This window comes from Equus quagga, chromosome 15, assembly GCF_021613505.1.
Source record: "Equus quagga isolate Etosha38 chromosome 15, UCLA_HA_Equagga_1.0, whole genome shotgun sequence".
NCBI classification, from domain to species: domain Eukaryota; kingdom Metazoa; phylum Chordata; class Mammalia; order Perissodactyla; family Equidae; genus Equus; species Equus quagga.
Genome location: NC_060281.1, coordinates 80062334 through 80082920, shown reverse-complemented (window position 1 = coordinate 80082920; position 20587 = coordinate 80062334). Strand labels below are relative to the sequence as shown.

Below are 20587 nucleotides of genomic sequence, written 5' to 3'. Positions count from 1 at the left end.
AGCGGTTAAGTTGGCACATTCTGTTTCAGTGGCCCAGAGCTTGCTGGTTCTGATCCCGGGTGTGGACCTACGCATCACTTGTCAAGCCATGCTGTGGCTGGTGGCCTGCATTTAAAGTAGAGGAAGATAGGCACAGATGTTAGCTCAGGGCCAGTCTTCCTCGGCAAAAAAAGGAGGATTGGCGGCAGATGTTAGCTCAGGGCTAATCTTCCTCAAAAAAAAAAAAATCCTACTGACAAACTTAGAATCCTAGTACACCATATTTTAGCCTATTCACTAAACAGAGCTCATCTTTCACTTAGTCTCTCTGGAATTTCACTCTCCTGTGAGACCAGAGAAACTTGCTCTTATTGATATTATTCTCCCTATATACCCTCTTCCCAGAGGATTATAGTGACTTTTACTCCTTTTCGATTTCTCTCTCCTCCTCTATTCTCTTTTCCCTCTCCCAAACCAAATTCTTTAAGGTGCTCAATAAATAGATGCTATTTAATATTTTATAACCCACAGAAAATATTACTCCTGAATATTTCATCTGCAAATTCAGTTCGCTGAATTGGGGACTGCTTTTGTTACAACTTTTTTTTCAGTGTATTACAATTGTTTTTTTCAACCTAAATAATTAACTGGCTTGATATATAACTTTTCACTTGTTACTTTAATAAAACTTGATTATTTTGGATTGAATAAACTAAACTTTCTAAAAATGCATTACAGTAGCCGCTTAAGTTTTTTTAAGCTGTCTTTTCAAATGAGTTAAGGTGTGGAAGTTTGCTCCTGTTTCCTATGTGAAAAGCAGTGTCAGTAACGAGATAACTAACATTTACTTGCAAGTAGCATTTAGTGCTGAATCAAGATCTCAATTGACCTGATTATGTGACTAAATAAATCTTGAAATATATGTGTAATTGTAATGTTGGTGCTTTTAAAAGTTTAAGAAAATCTTTAAATTTGGCTCTTTGAAAATAAATTCTACTAGATGGGATGTTACATTTAACTGTAGAACATAAGCTTGTAGCATTTAGTTAAAAATAAATGAAAAACATAGCCAAATGAGAAATCACAAACAATTCTTTATCTTTTTCTTAACATGTCCATGATGATCCTAAACACAATTTAAAAAATTTTTTATGTTATTTGAAAATGCAAATAATGCAGAAATGTGAAATAGTGAGTCCCATTTTTAATAGAAGTGGGATTACATATATATTGGACTTCAGCCTGCTGCTTCTTATAACAGTTTTCCATGCTATTCTTTTAAATTTCCTCATGGTAGAGTGAATTATACCAAACACAATGACTGTAGTAAAAAGAAAAAGGTTGATTCACCTCACTATGTTTCAGTAACTTCATCTGTAAAAGAGGGATAATAATGTAAAGCATTTAAAACAGCACTTACCACACTACTCAATAAAAGATTGTTGTTATTACTTGAGGAGGGAATCATCAGCCTATCTGGATGGTAACTGAAGACTTGACAGTGGACGGTATCACCTAGAGAAAATGTGTGGAGTAAAAAGTGAGGAGAACTGGTGACACAGCCCTGATGGGCAGAGGAAAAGGAGACTAAGAAAGTTTGGAGCCAGAGGGATAGGAAGAAATCCAGGAGAATATCTTGGAAGTTGGGATAAAATTGTTTCAAGAAAATTTAAGTGGTCACTGTTGTCAGATCCTGCAAAGGGTCAGAGGGGGTGTGTCAAGTAAAATATTGACTGAAGTGTTGATTAGATGAAGGACCAAGATTGTTGCTGATCTTGGGGAGAGCACATTCCATAGAGTATTGCGGGCAGAAGCCAGATTGTGTCACGAGGACACCAGGGGAGACGGCAAATACAGCCTGAATCCCTGGAAGTTTGGACAGCCTTTTAGGAACTGGCCTTATTAACCTTTCTGGCCTTTCTTCTTTTCACTACCCCTCATCCCCCAACACACACCTAGATGCTTTTGTGGGAATATATTCTAGCTCTTGCTCTCTTGTATCTAGCCCAAGTGAACTACTTGACTATGTGTAATCTCTCAGTAGGCCATACTTTTACATAGGCCTCCAAGCTGAACACCTACACCTGCGCTACACCTTCTCCAATCATGGCGTGTGATAGCCTGTTTACTTCTCTGTCTCCCTGTTAGACAATTCTTGGTGGGTGGTAGGGGTAGATCTTTATCTTGGAGTGCCAGGACCTAGCAGAGTGCTAATTTAAATAGAGTCATTGCAAGATGATGGGGAGATCTGTTTGGTTTTAGATGTGTTGAGTTTGAGGTGACCGTAGTATATGCCGGTAGAAGTACCCCACAGGCATTGGAGATTTGTTACTGAAATTCGGTCAGTCTTAGAAACTCCCCTTGTTCTGGAACATCCCTTTTGAACTTCTCTGGTTTATCTTGATAAAAGTAATGGAAGCACTGTGACTTAAATTGTTAGGTTCCTTTTTGCTTGTCCACAAAAATAGATGTGTCACTGGGAGAGGTCAGCTACTAGGAAATAACTAAATGTCAGCCCGTCGCTTCCATTTTTATAAGTCATTGGAAATTTTCTTCTTAAAGTTCAGATTCGGGAGTCTTATGGATGCTTTCAAGACTTTGTTTCTAGAATTATTTCTAAAGCTATTATCAGCACTAAATGGCAGAGAATAATCTTTTAATGAGACTGATATGGTGAAAATCAGTTTGCTATAACAATCAGGTTTTGAAGAGCAATGTTAAAAAAATCCCTTTTTTAAAAAAAAAAATTTATTGTGGTAAAATAAACATAGCATAAAATATACCAGTTTAACCATTTGTAAGTATACAATTTGGTGCCATAAAGCACATCCACTTATGTTGTTAGGCAACCATACCATCACTACTATCCATTTCCAGACCTTTTTCATCATCCCAAACAGAAACTCTGTACCCATTAAATAATAATTCTCCATTCCACCCCCTCCCAGCCCCTGGCAGCCTCTATTCTACTTTCTGTCTCTATGAGTTGTCCTATTCTAAGTCACTCATATATAAGTGGATTCATTCACTATTTGTTCTTTTGTGTGTAGCTTATTTCACTTAGCAGTGATGTTTTCAGAGTTCGTCCATGTGGTAGCATATATTACCATTTCCTTCCTTTTTAAGGCTGCATAATATTTCCTTGTATATGTACCACTTTTTGTTTATCCCATCATCCATTGATGGACACTTTGGTTGCTTCCATCTTTAGGCTGTTGTGAATAATGCTGCTATGAACATGAGTATACAAGTGTCTGTTCCAGTTAACTGCTTTCTCTTGTTTTGAGTGTATACCTAGGCCTCACTAAGTTTTCTGGCCACATATCCTGAGAGAGTATTTAGTATTCAGGAACAGTTCCTTTATGAAATATTAATCCTGACCAGCATGTTAACATAAATTTTTGCACATTTTTAAGGAAATTTATTTAGTTTAAGTTCTAAAACAGTCTTGGATAGTGATACAAAAATGTCTTCAAAAACTTCATTATAATTTTCTTTTCTGAAAATGAGTCCCTCGGTCAAATGAAAATGCATAAAACACTTTATTCCAGCTGTACCTTTGTACTTTGAGGAAACTAATTGCCTAGTTTTTCCCTTGCCTTATAAATATGTCTGTTACAGCCAATCTAGAGCTATTTTTGGCTGCTGGTGTTTTAACTCAGGAATCGCAATTATGTTGCTGGATGTATGCTCACATCACAAAAAAAAAAATGCACATGTTTTGAAATTGTAGTATGAGGACCTAAGAGAGTAACTCAAGAGAGAATTGAAGCGTATTGCCATGGAAGTCTTCAATGTGGAGTCTTCTTTCTGTTTGACTGAAATCCCTGCAAATCCTTTCTTATCCTCCAGGAAATAAAATGTGTCTGAAAACACAAAATGACTCCAGATCATCTTCACTGCCTTTCTTTCATAGGAATTTGCTCAGTCATGAGATTTTGTATTTCTGATGGAAGTAATTACTTTTTCACTGTACTAGCTTGGTAAAATGTAAAATATTAATAGTACTTCTCATATATGTTCTTTCCGTAAACTGTTTGGTGCTAATGAAGGGATATGAAGAATGAAGATTCTTTGTTTCTAATTCAAAGATATTTTAATAATGGAAATCCACCCTATCTTCATGGTGTGACTCGGAGATATTCATGATTATTGCTAGCCTGTACACACACACACGCTCCCTTTTGTGCAAGATAGAAAATAGTGTCTCCCTAGCCAGATAGGCTCGGGCTCATAAATATCACATTTGTGAAAGGAAAAGATGCCTCTCCCATCAGATGGCTGCATCAACCCACTAGGACTCAAGGTTCTGTTTACCAACCTGTTGCCCACAGTGTGGAGATGCATCCCCCAGGAGGAAAGGCTGGACTGTGTTTTAACACTCGATGACCCTCTGGGCCAGGTGCCCTTGTGCACTTACAACAGTATACAGCAAAGGTCAGCCAGCTTTTTCTGTAGAGGGCCAGATAGTAAATAGTTTGGGCTTTGTGAACCATACGGTCTCTGTCACAACTACTCAGCTCTGCCAGTGAACTGCTAGAACAGACATAAGCAATACCTGAATGAATGAGTTCGGCTGAGTTTATTGCAATAGCAGTAGGCCATAGGTTGCCTACTCCTGGTGTGTGGCAACCCATAGCACTTCCCAAAGCACTTTCTCTATTAAAATATTATGTTCTGCCTCCTTGCATGGTAGATTGTAACCTTCTTAAGTCACTGACTTAATTCACTTTTTGTATCTTGCATATAAAGATTAAGTTTAAAGTACCATTGGTTTTCTTGAGAAAAACACTTGTGCAGTCATTTGAGATGCTAGTTGAACTAGCTAGTTTTTTCTTGAAACACCAGCTTTGCTTGAAGAATGACTAGTGGACAAACTAGAGTTATTCGCATTTGGGTATTTGGCAGACAGATAGATTCTCAAAAATGAATAAAGTGAGCCTGTCACTTGAAGGGAAAAAAAGAGTTTTTGCCAGTGATAAAATTTAACCCTTTAAGTGAAAATTAGAATTTTGGAAAATTTGTATCCATTATCATTAGCCTCAGAACTGATATTAACAAATGTTTTCAGAAATTATATAATTAAATGTGCCAACTTCTAGAAGAGCTGAATAACTCAGTGAACCACTACCTTCCACATGACCAAAGCATGATGTTACAGAATCTTTCACGGGTAAAAAAATCCCTTCAAAGTACAACATAGTCCATTGGATTTTAATGTAAATAATTTTTAAAAAGATTATTGATATGCTTTCAGATTCCACCCTGCAACTAACCTTTAAGAAATTACCACTTGTTGAATTTTAGGGTAGTATCAAAGAAGAATATCTTCAAAAATCTGAAAAGATTATTAAAATATCTCACCCTTTTCCAACTACGTATCTGTGTAAGGCCAGATTTTTTTCCCCATAGAGTTCAAGCAGAGCAATGTATGGCAACAGATTGAGTGCAGAAGCAGATAGGAGAATTTTTTTATTTAAGCCAGATGTTAAAGAGTTTTGCAAAAATGTAAAAGAATGGTAACTTTTCTCAGTTTTAATTTCTAATGTGGTAAGGATCAATAGCTATAACCCACAGGAACAAAAGCTCTTAGGGGGTCCTCAATTTTAAGAGTATAAATGATCTCAAGACCAAAAAGTTTGCGAAGTGCTGGTATAGAGCGATTTCTGTGCAGGGTTGGAATAGTAGTTGCTTGGTTTGTTGGGTGGACAAGAATGCTTTCATTGTATAGCTGGAAGGCTGACACATAGAACACGTTATAGAACAGTACTCTCTGTGTCTCTGTTTGGCATGATTTTTAGCAGGATATGTGTTATAAGCACTTGCTGGTAAAGCAGCTAGAAATAGATGTTTGACTATAGAGCAGTTACTAAAATCCTGCATGATTCTAAAAATCTTAGGGGATAGATATAGTCTTATATATGAGAGAACTTTCTGGTAGCTCTCTGTCTTCATCTGTTAAGGCTTGAGGGAGTGTAGTTAAAGAATCAGTGGTTTTCGTAATGACCATATAAAATATTTCAACTCAACAGCTGATCTATACTAATGTATCACTTGGCAAAGTCTTCAAGTTTTCTGTACATTTGACTAACGTGATTTTGGCATGTCTCAAATGCATGTATTTAGTTTCTTTTTGCATTTCAGTAAGAATTCCTTTATTTCGGAGTGTAGAGTAGTTCTTGTCTTTCGTGTGCGTCCAGAGTCTCTGGAAACAGACACTTCAGTAGGAGAGTCTGAGGGCCGACACATTTCTATTGATTTTTTGGGAGAGTCTGAAATAAGATCTCTGGGCTTTGATTTCATAGACGTGGCCAGACTACCCACCCTTTTCCTTGGAACACCTTTCCCTCCTTGCCTCCCCGATCCTAGTCTTACCCCAGAGCCCCAATCCCAATCTCAATTCCTGTAGTAAAATCTTAGGATCTCTGTGTACTTCTGAAATGCTGATGAATCTTATTCCAGTTCTTGTTGTGGGCAAAGAGGATAGAGAGAGCTGTGGGCAAGGCCTTCTTCCTGCCCAGCGTTATCAGCAGTGGAAACCTTCAGACATTTTTGAAACAGCTGTATGCTTATTTTTATTAGCTTGTAGAGTCGGTAAAAAGTGAGCCTACTTCAGGAGACCAAGGGCATGTTACAAACATTGGACAAAGCAATCTATTTGGCAAAGAAAAAAAAAGAGCTTGTGAGTTAGATCCTAGAGCTGGCTAAACATTTTAAAAAGTGACCCAAGAGAAGAGTTTCCACTGGGTTGATTAAACCAGCCAGAGATTCTATCCTCATAATGGCTTACCTTCATCTGTCTCTACTGGTATAATGTAGGACTTAACATAAACCCCTTTTAAATCTATAAATGTTGGATGATAAGGAAGAAAATTAATATTTCCAGTTTATAGCAGCCTGGAAACAGTGTTGTCTTTGTGCCAGTTTACCTATAATATGTCAGTGACCAGCCAAATGAAAGACAGTTGTCTATGGGAAGATATTTCTGGTAATATGTCTGTATCTTTGAGGAAAAACAATGTGAAACCTAGAATCTTGAAAATAAAAATTAGTTGGGCCTTCAAGTTCGTGTGGGCCAACAGAGGATTTTATAGAGACCAGAAAGAGGTAAAGGCTTGCCCAGGGAAGATCAAATGGCTAGTTATGGTATAATTAAAGATAGCAACTGGAACCTCCTGACTCCAAAGTTGTCATCAATTTGGGGTAGATGATGAAGTCAATTTGGGAGACTGGAGTTAAGCTGTTAGGCTGTTTATGTTCAGAACGGCACCTGACTCTTCATCTGAAAAATGGTGATAATCACACAGGTCTACAATTCCCCAAACCCCAAACTCGGAAAACCCAGGGTTTTTCTGCAATTCATCTGGAAGAAGAACTTGATCTAAACTGATGTGAGGCTATTTGCAATCTTTCTTTATCCTGCTTAAGTAGTGTGACTATTCATATGTTTTGCTACAGAAATAGTAATATTTGATTATAGAGTATTGCTTCAGATTCCAGTGAGGGTGTTTTCTTTGTAAACTCCAAAAAATTCTGAATTCTGAAACAGATCTCTTCTTAAGGTACTTTTTTCGATAAAGGGTTGTGAACATGTAGGACTTACCTCATGGAATGGTTGTGAGAATTAAATGCTCAGTAAAATGTTGGTGTTGTTGCTCTTAGCACCAGTAAAACCGGAGAACCCCAGTTTCGAAATATAACATGGGTATCTTTCTATACAGGCATATGTCAGTGCGGTCACGAAAACTTCCTGCAGTGATGGAAATAGTCTTTATCCGGCCATCCAATACAGTAGCCACCAGCTATTGAACACTTGAAATTCAACAAGTGCAACCGAGGAACTGAATTTTCGATTTAATTAAAATGGCCAGATGTGGCTAGTGGCTGGACAGCACAGCTCTGTATAATTCATTTGAATTCATGTTCCATTCAAGCTTTACTTTTCCCTTTTTTGTAATTATGTCTTTGTATTGATTAAGATACAGCATGCCCCAGCAAATTGTGTATTGGCTAAGACAGCTAGTGTGAGAGGGAGAACTTGTGTTTCAAAGTACATCCTAGGCTTATCATCAGCTAGTAGTTCCTTCTGTCTCCAGGGTTTTTAAAGACTTAATAATCGCTTCTGGGCCTTTTGACTAAGATCAAGTATAGTATCTGTTTTTATCAGTTTAAAGACTTAATAGTAACATGTACATATTTCTGCTTGAACTTGACACAGGCAATCGTTAATGAAATCAGCTTAAATGAGTCATAAAATATAATGCGTCTATGCCAAGGAGTCCCTAAACTTAGAGAATTTAAGTGGCAAAAAGTTCCCTGGTAAATTTTCTGAAAGAAAAACTTCATGGTAAAGTTGTTTTAGGAGAGCAAAATGTTCTAACATGCTCAATGTTAGTAATAAAATGTGCTAATATGTTCACATTTGTTAAGCAGATGTTATTTTCCAAAAATGATTTCTATACACATTTTAAATGTAATATAATGTGTGATACCAATGTGTTTATAATTCCTGTAGGCTGTATAGGAGGTGTTAAAGTACAACTGCCAAAGTACAAGACACAGTTCTTCTTCTTAATGCTGTTTTCACGCGAGATTTGAGTGTGCAGTACCATGATGTGGGATTCCATGGTAAAGGGGCAATTGAAATGTGTCTGTCTTCACTAAATCTTAAATTGACTAAAAAGACAGGCACAGGCAGAGGCATCCATTTGTTTCTGTTGTTCGTTTGTTTTTCTTTCAACAGTCTACCCTCCTAATTCAGAAAGTTAAGTAAGATGAAAAAGTTGAAACATTGGGAGATACTCTTGTTGTTAATATCTCAGACGTGAGAATTTCTAGACAGTGTTCATGTGATTACAAGTTGAGTTCATTGAACCTAGAAGATTTCTCCTCATAAAAAAGAAAAAGAAGAGCGCTTTCTATATTGTCAAGTTTTCCAGGTCTTAATTTTATAGCAAAAGGCCAGTAAGGCAAGGCAATAGAAAGAATAGCTCCCGATACATAGTTGAGTTTTAAAAAAGAGGAAATAACAGAAGAACATATGTGTTTCCCTATTTATGGTGTGCATACATTCTGTACACACAGTTTATGTGGAAGAATACATACACTAAATTGTAAATGGTGTGCACTCCTAGGGAATGGAGAGTGAGCAGGAGGGAGGAGGCACTTGTACTTTTTGCTTTATATACTTAGCTATTACTTGAATTTTTACAGTGAACATGAATTATTTTTGTAATTATTAAAAAAGAAAATTCAGGGGCTGGCCCCATGGCCGAGTGGTTAAATTCGTGCACTCCGCTGCAGGCGGCCCAGTGTTTCGTTGGTTCAAATCCTGGGCGCAGACATGGCACTGCTCATCAAACCAACTATGTACTGGGGGGCTTTGGGGAGAAAAAAGGAAAAAAATAAAATAAAATCTTAAAAAAAAAAAAAGAAAATTCATAGTGTTTCAAAAATGCAAGTTGGCTAAAATTAATTTTAATCCATGTTCTGTATTTTATAATGAATTATTTTTGTTAAAAGACTTTTTGTAAAACCTTCATAATGATAGTTTGAATTGAAAATATATGAAATTTCAAATAACACCATGAAATAACTTATAACTTCTAATTAGGTGATATTTGTTACAGTTTGCAATGTTATAACTTCTATTAAAAGTTTTATTATAAATTATAAAATACCATGAACTATATTAGGAGTCAGCTTTAAGCAGATTTTATTATATAGACTTATTTGAAGAATAAAACTGTTCAGTCTAGAAGAAACCATTAAACATCGGAACATTTTTTCTGAAACCATACATTTAGTTCTGCAGTGGTTAACGTGCTTATTGCCAGGATGTGGAGATGAGAACTGGTAGCCCTAATCATCCTCTTCATAAGATATTTTACACATGGTCAGGCCCTCACTTGAAAAAGACTATGAAGAAAGTCAGTGACTTACAGGATGGTTGACCACGCAGACTAGAGCACAGCACAGAGGATCTGTGGAGGAGGAGGAACGGGTTTAAGGACAATTCAACCTAGACTTCCAGAAGTCTTAAGTGATGAGTCTCTGGAGTCTCCACTGATTTGAGAGATGCAGCAAAAAGAATAAACAATAGTATCAGACCTTAAGACACGGAGTTGGGAAGTTTAGGCATTTAATCTACCTTTTAGGTAGTGACAGTATGCTTCAGAATATAAAGGGTACAGAAAGGCCAAGTCATCCAAGTAAACACTGTCAAAAAGAAAAATTCCTCAAAAAAAAGCTGCCTTTGTTTTTTATAGCTCTGGAGTCTGGAAAAAATTTAAATTGTTTTTTAAAATGCCTGCTAGCCCTTAATCATATGAAAAACTGCACAACCTCACTTTTTATTAATTTTAAGTTTTTAATTATATCAGAAAACTAATTAGTGCAAGTGAAAACCACATTGAGATACCAATTTTCATCTGTCGGTTTGGTAAAAATTAGACAAAACTCACTGTTGACAAGGCTTTGGAAAACAGGTGCCCTAATCCATTACTGGTGAGAGTGCAAAATGACATAACCTCTCTGGAGGGCAGCTTGGCAGCAGCTATCAAATTGCAAGTGCATTTCCTCTTCAATCCAGTAATCTCACTTTTAAGAACTTTGTTCTACACAGATATGTCATTTCATGTGTGTGCAATGCAGTTATAATTTACAAGGCTCTTTATTACAGAAGTGTTTGCAACAGAATTTTTAGGAACAACCACAGTATTCGTCTAAAAAGGATTTGTTTTTTAAAAACAAAAACCGTGGTGTATCCACACAAATGAAATACTATGCAGCTGTTTAAAGAAAATAAAGAGAAAGATCTTCACGTACTCATATAAGAAGATCTCTAGGCTATATTGTAAAAAGCGGGGTGAGGGTAGAGGAGTACAGAGCAATGTATTTAATAATCTACCTTTTATATAAGAAATGATGACAAATAATATATGTTTATATAATATATTTGTTCCTAATAAAAATGGTTATCTAAAGAGGACCCAGGGGGGAACTAGATGGGAGTGCGACTTCTCAGTGTGTACTTTTTTATATATACATAATTTTGATTTTTTACCATGTGAATATGTGACCTATTCCAAAAAGTAATTTTTTTTTTTTAATTTTAAGAAAATGTTCCTTCAGGGGGCCGTCCCTGTGGATGAGTGGTTAAAATTCCACACACTCCACTTCAGCACTTCAGCAGGCTGGGTTCGGATCCAAGGCATGGACCTACTCCACTCATCAACCATGCTGTGGAGGCATCCCACATACAAAATGGAGGAAGATTAGCACAGATGTTAGCTCAGGGAGAATCTTCCTCAGCAAATAAATGAATGAATGAATGAATGAATGGTGAGGCGGGGGAAGAAAATGTTCCTTCTAAACAGAGGTCATTTGTTTTCAGAATTTTGAAAGATACGTGCAAAGATTATGTCAGAGCAAGAAACATAATTTTAGAATAAAGAGAAATGATTGAGTCAGTGTTCCTAATATATGAGATGTACTGTCTCAGGCATCTCTGGTGGGTAAGCCCTGTCTACATCATCTGCTTGTCTGAAAGAGGCACACTGGCCAGCCACAGCTGCATTACTGGACAGAGGCTAGCAGAGAAGCTAGAGAGACCATCCCATCTCCTGCATTCCCATTCCCTTTGCTGACTAAAATTTTAGGAAAAGGTGGCTGCCCACCCTGGGGTGCTGTGGAACAGAACTCATGACCCACAACATACATTCTTCTATTTATCTGCCTCTCATGCTTTTAATTCTCTCACCATCTCAGAGACTTTGGTGTGCAAAAAGGTTTTGTTTGTTTTTTTTTTTTTAGTTTTTATTGTGGAAGTTTTCAGAATATACAAAAGCAGAGAGAAGAGTGTAATGAATTCCCATGAACCTATCATTCCAGCTTCAATAATTAAAACAATTTTGCCTTTTTAAAAAAGTCTGTCCCCCTTTTTTTCCTGAAATATTTTAAAGCAAACCTTAAATCTTATCATTTCACCCATAAATACTTCAGTATGTATCTCTAATAACTGAAGGTCAAAAAATGACATTACAGACTACAACTTCTTATCCTGAAATTTCATTATGTATCCTGTTTTTTAGAAAGATTAAAGGAAACTTCTCCTCCTCTGTATTCATCAGTCTTTCCGTCTTCACTGGGGTAGTTTCCAGTCAGCATACAAAAAAAGGCTATCTCCTGTCTTAAAAAAAAAAAAATTAAGGCCTCCCTTACCTTTCATTCCCCTCCAATTGCTATTCTCTTTCCTGTACTTTTCAAAAATCTCTCTTCATTTGCTTAAGTTTAACTTCTCAGTCAAGTCCACTCTGACTCCCATCCCCACCATTCCACTAACACTGTTCTTGTTGATGTCACCAGTGACTTAGACGTTGAATAAATCCAGTGGACACTTAGTTTTCATCTTGCTAGACCTCTCAGCCCCTAATGCTAACAATGAATGTTAATTGAGTACTCACTGTCCTCAGCTCTTTACATGAGTTATTTAATTCTTTAGCAGTTCTTTGAGGTAGGTGTTGTCTTTATCTCCATTTTATAGATGAAGAAGCTAAAGCTTAGGTTAAGTAACTAGTCCAACCGCTAGTAAGGGGTAGAGCAAGGGTTTAAATTCAGGCACCATCTGATCCTGCTGCCTTTGAAACACTCTCATCGCTTACCCTGCTATCCTGGGTTTTCTTCCTCTTTCTCTGTTCCATTTAGGTTTTCTTTGCAGCTTCTCCTTCTTCCTGATCTTTACATTTTGGAAGTCTCTCAGGCTTTCATCCTGGGTCCTCTTCTCACTGCCGCTAGGCAGTCTCACCCACACCTATGGCTTCAATTACCATGTGGAAGGTGATGAGCTCCCAGTATATATCTTTAGCTTAGAGCAGCTTCTGAGCTGTAGACCCAGATATCCCACTGTCTCCTCGAACATCCAAAACCTAGCTTTGAGTCTGCACCTTCTGTGTTGCCTTTTTTGCTAAATTGGTACAGCCATCCACCAGCTGCTCAGCAAAAACCTGGGAATCTTCTCTTAGCTCCTATAAATAATCACCAAGTCCTATTTATTGTCTCTTGTTATCTCGCTCATTCATCTATCTCCCTAAGGAAAGCACCCTCCCCCACCCCATTCTTAGACAGGATCCACCTATTATAAATTCCGAGTACCCTGTACTTGTCTTCCTCCCCTTTATAACATTTTTTGTAATAATATTCACTTGCTTATGTTACCTTTTTGCTTTCATTCCTTTAGGATGAAATTTAACTTTTTATTCCTTTAGAAAAGACATTCAAGGAGGGACCAAGACAGTCTTGTTTGTTATTACATCCCTAGCGGCTAGCAGAGTGCCTGGCGCAGAGGTGTCACTAAATATTTGCTGAATGAAAAAATGAAATTTGTTTTAGGAAAATCTCTAACAAGAATAAGTAGCGTGAAGGGTGAACTCCTGGAGACAGAGTTGCAGTCAAGATTTCTGATAGTCAAGCCATAGAAAGGAGCTGAGGAATTGGCACACGAGTGGGAGAAGTAGGGTGGTTGGGGATGTGGAAGTTGCAGGACTCAACTGACTCTGACTATACGTGGGAAGTGAGAGAAGGGGGTGTCAGGTCTGCAGCGGGTTTCTAGCTTGGACCACTGAGAGACTCATGCTACCATTCCCTGAAAGTATCAGGGATGAAAGGAAGAATAATGACTTTAGTTTTGGACCTGTTGACTTTGAAGAACCTCCTGTAGGACACCCAGAGAGAGAGAACCAATAGGCAGTTATAAAAATGGAAATGGGATTCAGGAGAGAGATACAGGCTTTACCTCATCGCTGAGTAGAGCCAGTACAGTACCCATTGATAATTCAAGTGTGAACTGAGAACGGTTTAATCACTGAGACTTTTTATCATTGGTACAGAGTTGGTAGATATTTTGGTACTTTTTAAATTGGGGATGGATGTTATAAACATATATTGTGTATTATAAAGAAATGGGATTTTTACATTATCATTTGACATCCTGTGAATGTTAACTAATAATAGCTGTGAACCTAAGCATTTATTCTTTATGTTAAATGAGCAGATCTTGTTTTAATTATGTTATTTTGTTAATGCTAATTTACATCTTTTTTTTGTCTTAAAGACAAAAATAAAACTTAGTGGGGTTTGTGGAATTGCGTTAGATTGTGAACTCCGTGAGGACTTGCTGCCATGTGACTTAAATTTATTTTCCTCTTATTTCTCTAGGGCCTATTCCTTGGTGGATTCCAGTCAAGTGTCTACATTTCTGATTTCCATTCTACTTATAGTCTACGGTAGTTTCAGGTAAGATGCTCTCAAAATGGGATTGATTTCAATTGGAAGTGGAAGAAGCATTTCTCTGAAAGTGTTGGCACCAAAACTTACTGCTCTGTGAGGAGAAACATGACTTTAACAGGAATTAAGTTAGAAAGGGATAATTCTAATATTGATTCTTGGTTGGCAGCTGTTAAAATACTTCCTGGTTTTGCTTATGACTTTGGCATTTTAATGCAAACATGCAAAAACTAATTGCTCAAACATAGGTTGAGCCTTAGGAGGTTGCCAATAGTCAACTTTTTTTGACCTACAGAAATGATTTCATATGGTTCAATCTACTGTTATTAGGATTGTGCACAGTAGCATTTACCAAGTATTCTCTCTGCTGGCTTTGGGAATGCTGTGCCTGGATCCCCTTGAAATACCTGTCCTGGCAGGCAGCCATAGGAATACAAAGGAAAATCAGGAAGATAGACACTCCCATCTTCTTTCTACTATCTTTACTTAAGAGGAATTCTAGTGGTTATGTAACTCAAATAACTGTGTGGCTGATACACTTACAAATGAAGGCTGCCTGAGAGATTTTAAATTGAGAACTTGAAAGGAAGTGATGGTGATAAATGTAATAATCAGGCATAGGAATTTTGAACTAGCCAATATTATATTTGGATTTTAATGAGTACTTGGTAAAATCATAGACTTCCAGGCTTTACCTCAACACTGAACACAAGAAGTAAAATACTGTTGATAATTCCAATATCAGCTGATAAAAGTTTTAATCATTGAGACTTCTCCTGGTTCTCCCTAGATTCATAACCATTCTTAGGGGGCGTTAATCAAGCCAGAGCAGCTTAGAACCTTATCAGCATAATCTTGATAATTTTTGTCTCTATCTTTTGGACAAGTTTCTTATTTTTTCTCTTTGAGTATTATAATGTATCAACATTTCAAAAGACTTTGTAATTAAAAAAAAAAAATCTCTAGACCAGCAGCCTTAGTCATAAGTATATGCCAAACAAAAGGTCAATTGTACTAAACTACTGTGTATGTTTTCATAGTTTACGTCATTTATCTTCTGATTATTTTTACCTAACAAAAATATTTTCCACAATCATCTTCATACTCATTTTTAGTAATTTGATATTTGCTTGTGTTACTGTCTTATTCCACTCTTGTTGGACAGGTGGATTGTTAAGGTGACCATCTTTTTATGTGTTCGTTTGCTTTGGTTGAATTGTATTCTTAAAATGCATGTCCAAAAGTTGAAATACTTCACCAGAGAGTGTGAACCAGCTCTTACTACATATTGCTGTATTGTTTTCCAGGAGAGTTATACCAATTTAGGATTAGGCATGTTTTAAACAAAATCTTATGTAATAAATGTACCATAGGATTAGATCATATAGAGGGGAGGGTTTCTCTGGTGAACCTTCTTATTTTACATATGAGGAAACCGAAGCCCAGCAGGATGAGGTAACTTGATAAAGATACACAGCTAGCTGGTAGCAAAGTCTGGAATGTAACCCAGTTCTCAAGACTTCTGGGCCAATTCTTTATGTCTTTTATACTTTAATAATGCATTTTCTACAAAAAGTAAATCATGATGGCCTTTAATTATACATTTAAATTGACCTCATTGAGTACGTTTGGAAGTTTTTCCTCTTCTTCTATTTTCAGGAAAAGATTATGTAAAATTATATTATTTCTTCTTTAAATATTTGATAGAACTCACCAGTGAAGCCATCTCAAGTTGGGCTTTTCTTTGTGGGAAGATGGTTTTGTTTTCGTTTTTTTCCTGCTTTGTTCACTTCCTTTTTTTTTTTTAAGCATTGGTGAGGGCTTTTTAAAAATAATTTTTTAAATTGTGGTAAAATACACATACAATTCACCATTTTAACCATTTTTAAGTATACAGTTCAGTAGCAAGTAAGGGCTTTTTTAAGCACACGTTGTTATTGTCTGTCTTTTTATTATAGCCATTCTAGTACAAGAATGTGAAATGATATCTCATTGTGGCTTTGGTCACAGTTCCCTAATAACTGAGATTAGGATGTTGAAAGGATATTGAGCATCTTTTCATGTGCTTATTGCCCATTTGTATTTCTTTTTTGGTGAAACGTCTATTAAAATCTTTGCCCATTTTTAAATTGGGTTGTTTGTCTTATACTGAGTTGTAACAGTTGTTTTAATATTCTAGATACAAGTTCTGTCTCAGTCGTATGATTTGCACATATTTTCTCACAGTCTCTGGCTTGCCTTTTCATTTTCTTCTTAGTAGGGTCTTTCGAAGTATAAACACCTTGAATTTTGATAAAGTCCAACTTACCAATTTTTTGTTTTGTGGATCATGCTTTTGGTGTTGTCCCAAAGAACTCTTTGCCTAATCTATGGGCACAGAGATTTTCTCCCTGTTTTCTTTAAGAAGTTTTACAGTTTAACTTCTTAGATTTAAGTCTGTAATTCATTTTGAGTTATTTTTTGTGTATGGTATGAAGTACAAATCTTAAACTCATCTTTATGAACGTAGCTATCCAATTGTCCCAACACCATTTGTTGAAAAGATTATCCTTCAGCCCATTGAATTGCGTTGGCACTGTTGTCAAAAATCAGTTGACCATAAATATAAGGATTTGTCATTGGACTCCCATTTCGGTTCTGTTGGTCCATATGTCTCTTCTTATGCCAGTACCACTGTGTCTTGATTGCTGTAGCTTTTATAGTAAGTGTTGAAATCCAGTAGTGAAAGTACTACAACTTTGTTCTTTTTCAAAATTATCTGACTACTTTGGATCCTTTGCATTTCCACAAATTTAGGTTCAGCTGATCAGTTTCTACCAAAAAAAATTCTGCTGGAATTTTGATAGGTATTGTGCATCTATATTGCGGATCTATCTTTAAATATTTGTTAGAATTCACCAGTGGGACTGCCTAAGCCAGGCTTTTCTTTGTGGGATGATTTTTTGGGTTTTGCCTTTTCCTGCTTGGTTCACCATTTTATTCCTTTCCTTTTTTTTAAAATAGCTTTATTGAGATATAATGTACATACCATAAAATTCTCCAATGTGAAGTGTATAATTCAGTGGCTTTAGTATATTCACAAAGTTGTGCAACCATCACCATAATCCAATTTTATAGCAGTTTCATCATCCTGAAAGAAATCTTATACCCCTTAGCTGTCATTCCCCTCCTTCTCTCCCCTGTCCTGGGCAACCGCTAATCGACTTTCTGTTTCTGTAGATTGACCTATTCTGGACATCTCATATGGTGTAATCATACAATATGTGGCCTTTTGTGACTGGCTTCTTTCACTGAGCATACTATTTTTAAAATTCATCTATGTTGTAGCATGGATCAGTATTTTGTTCCTTTTTATAATAATACTCCAAATATTACTCCTTTTTGTTTATCCATGAATCACTTGGTAGACATTTAAGTTGTTTCCACATTTTGGCTGCTGTTAACATTAATGTACAAGTTTTTGTGTGGAGGTATATTTTCGTTTCTCTTGGGTAGATACCTAGGATGATGGAATTGCTGGATAATATGGTAACTCTATGTTTAACATTTTGAAGAACTGCCAGTGTTTTCAGAACAGTTGCATTGTTTTACATTCCTACCAGCAGTGTATGAGGGCTCCTATTTCTCTCATTATCTGTCTTTTTGATTGTAGATGTTCTGTTCTGGTGGATATGAAGTGGTATCTCATTGTGGTTTTGGTTTGCATTTCCTTAATGACTAATAATCTTGAACATCTTTTTGTGTGTTTATTTACCATCTGTGTGTCTTCTTTCGTAAAGTGTCTGTTCAGATCTTTTGCTCATTTTAAAATTAGGTTGTCTTCTTATTGTTGAGTTTTGAGGATTCTTTATATATTGTGGATACAAGTCCTTTACCAGATAAATGCTTGCAAAGCGTTTCTCCTCACCTGTTGGTTTGTCTTTTCACTTTATGTGTGTTTATAACTGTTATGTTTTCCAGATGCACTGACTGAGATAAAGCGTCCCTCTTTATCTTTAGTAACAACTTTTGTCTTAAAAGTCTTATTTTGTCTGATGATAGTATAGCTATTCCAGCTCTCTTATGGTTGCATGTGGGAAGATTTTTAGTTACTAATTCTCTTTCTTTACTTCTTGTAAGTCTACTTGGATTTTCTCTTTCTTCGTCAGTCACTTTTGGTAATTTATGTCTTTCTAAGATTTGTCCCTTTCCTTTACATTGCCTCATTTCATGGCATCAGTTTGTTCATACTGTTCCTTTCTAACCTCTTTAATTTCTGTTGGTCAGTAGTGTTCTCTCTCTAAGTTTTTAGTCATTTGTCTCTTCTTTCTTTTTTTTCTGGTTGGTCTAGCCAAAAGTTTATCAATTTTGTTGATCTTTCCAAAGAAACAACTTTTTTTTTTTTTGAGGAAGATTAGCACTGAGCTAACATCCACCACCAGTCCTCCTCCTCCTCTTTTTAGCTGAGGAAGATTGGCCCTGAGCTAACATCTGTGCCCATCTTCCTCTATTTTATATGTGGGATGCCTTCCACAGCATGGCTTGATACACAGTGCATAGGTCCACACCTGGGATCTTAACCAGCAACCCTGGGCCACCGAAGCAGAATGTGCAAACTTAACCACTGTGCCACCACGCTGGCCCCAATTTTTTTTAATTTTTGATTTCTGTTTTCATTGATTTCCACTCTAATTTTTTTTAAAAAAGATTAGCCCTGAGCTAACTACTGCCAGTCCTCCTCTTTTTGCTGAGGAAGCCTGGCCCTGAGCTAACATCCGTGCCCATCTTCCTCTACTTTATATGTGGGACGCCTACCACAGCATGGCTTACCAAGCGGTGCCATGTCCGCACCCGGGATCTGAACCGGCGAACCCCGGGCCACCGAGAAGTGGAACTTGCAAACTTAACTGCTGCGCCACTGGGCCGGCCCCTCCTCTCTAATATTTATTATTTCCTTCCTTCTGCTTGCTTCAGGTTTAGTTTGTGCCTCTTTTTCTAATTTCTTAAGGTGGAAGCTCAAATTATTGACTTGAAACCTTTCTTCCTTTTTAACACAGGCATTTAAAGCTGCAGATTTCCCTCTGAGCACTGCTTTAACTGCATCCCATAAATTTTGTTATGTTTTCATTTTCATCTCACTCAATTCAAGATATTTCCTACCTTCCCTGGTGATGTTTTTCTTTGACCCATGGGTTCTTTTAAGGTGTTGCTTACTTTCCTAATACTCGGAGATATTTCAGAATTCTCTGTTGTTGAAAGGAATTTCAGCAGCATAATTAAATTCCATTATGCGCAGAGACATACTTTTTTATGATTTCAGTCCTTTTAAATATATTGAGACTTGTTTTATGGCCTAACAAAAATGATCTATCGTGGAGAATGTTCCATGTGCAGTTGGAGAAATCAACCTTTAACAGAGGGTTGAGAGCAGAGAGTCACATAATCTGGTTTGTGTTTCAGACGGGTTGTTCTGGGTTCTGTATAGGAAATAGATTGTTGGGTAAGAGGGCAAAATGGAGTAAGGGAAACCTGGGAGACCTAGTACAGGCAGGAAATGATGCTGGCTTTAACTAGGCTAATATTGGGCGGATTTAGGACAAGATTACTGATGGAGTGAATATAGTGTGTGTGAGAGAGAGGAGTCAAGGTTTATGGTCTGAACGACGGGATCCAGTGGTGGTGCCGTTTTTGAAATGGGAAGCTCTGTAAGAGAAGTAGATTTTTCATGGGTACAAAGCAGATACAGCTTGTCGGGAGACACATAGTGGTTCTGATCTGGCTCTTCCCACTGTTAAATTTTGGGCAAGTAGCAACCTCTGTAGACCCTTATCTTGAAAGTTGTTTCATTAATTACAAATATCACTATAATTTATAACAATAGTGGTATAGTATTAATTATATTCTGACTTGTAATGTTATCTCTCTTTAAGCTTTCCAGAGTGAGTTGTAAATGTATTGTTTTAATGGCGCTAATCAAACATATTTTTACAACAAATTTTCACTTCACTTTCTAGGTATTTAACAAACAAACCATACCGAAATTACTGCTTTAGTAGGTCACAACTTGTCAAATATTGGCAGTTTCACGTAGTTCAACCTGACAGATTCTTTTTACTCATTGACCTAGGGCCATGAGGGATTTTATGTATGCCTCTTCTCAAAAATACCTCTTTGCCGTAGCAGAAACGAAAATTGCAATAGTCAGTGAGATAAAACTAGTAGCAAAGTAATTTCCTTGATTCTTGCTTTGACATAAACAGCAGATAGCTGGATGAAGAACCGACCTGTGACTTACAGGGAATTCTTCGTTAAAGCACAGCCAGGTGGGTGCCCTGCAAGTGCTGAA

The 20587-nt window shown here is 36.9% G+C and overlaps 1 protein-coding gene and 1 pseudogene across 2 annotated transcripts in view; both read left to right on the top strand.

Annotated features, from left to right (window-relative positions):
- SPPL3 (signal peptide peptidase like 3) overlaps positions 1–20587 on the top strand; it is a 121619-nt gene that overhangs the window by 63805 nt on the left and 37227 nt on the right. For both annotated transcript variants that reach the window (XM_046640028.1, XM_046640027.1), the window contains exon 2: positions 14194–14271. In XM_046640028.1, coding sequence (XP_046495984.1) covers positions 14194–14271 — 78 coding nt within the window. The remainder of the gene's footprint in view (positions 1–14193; positions 14272–20587) is intronic.
- LOC124227511 (uncharacterized) lies at positions 8095–8206 on the top strand (annotated as a pseudogene).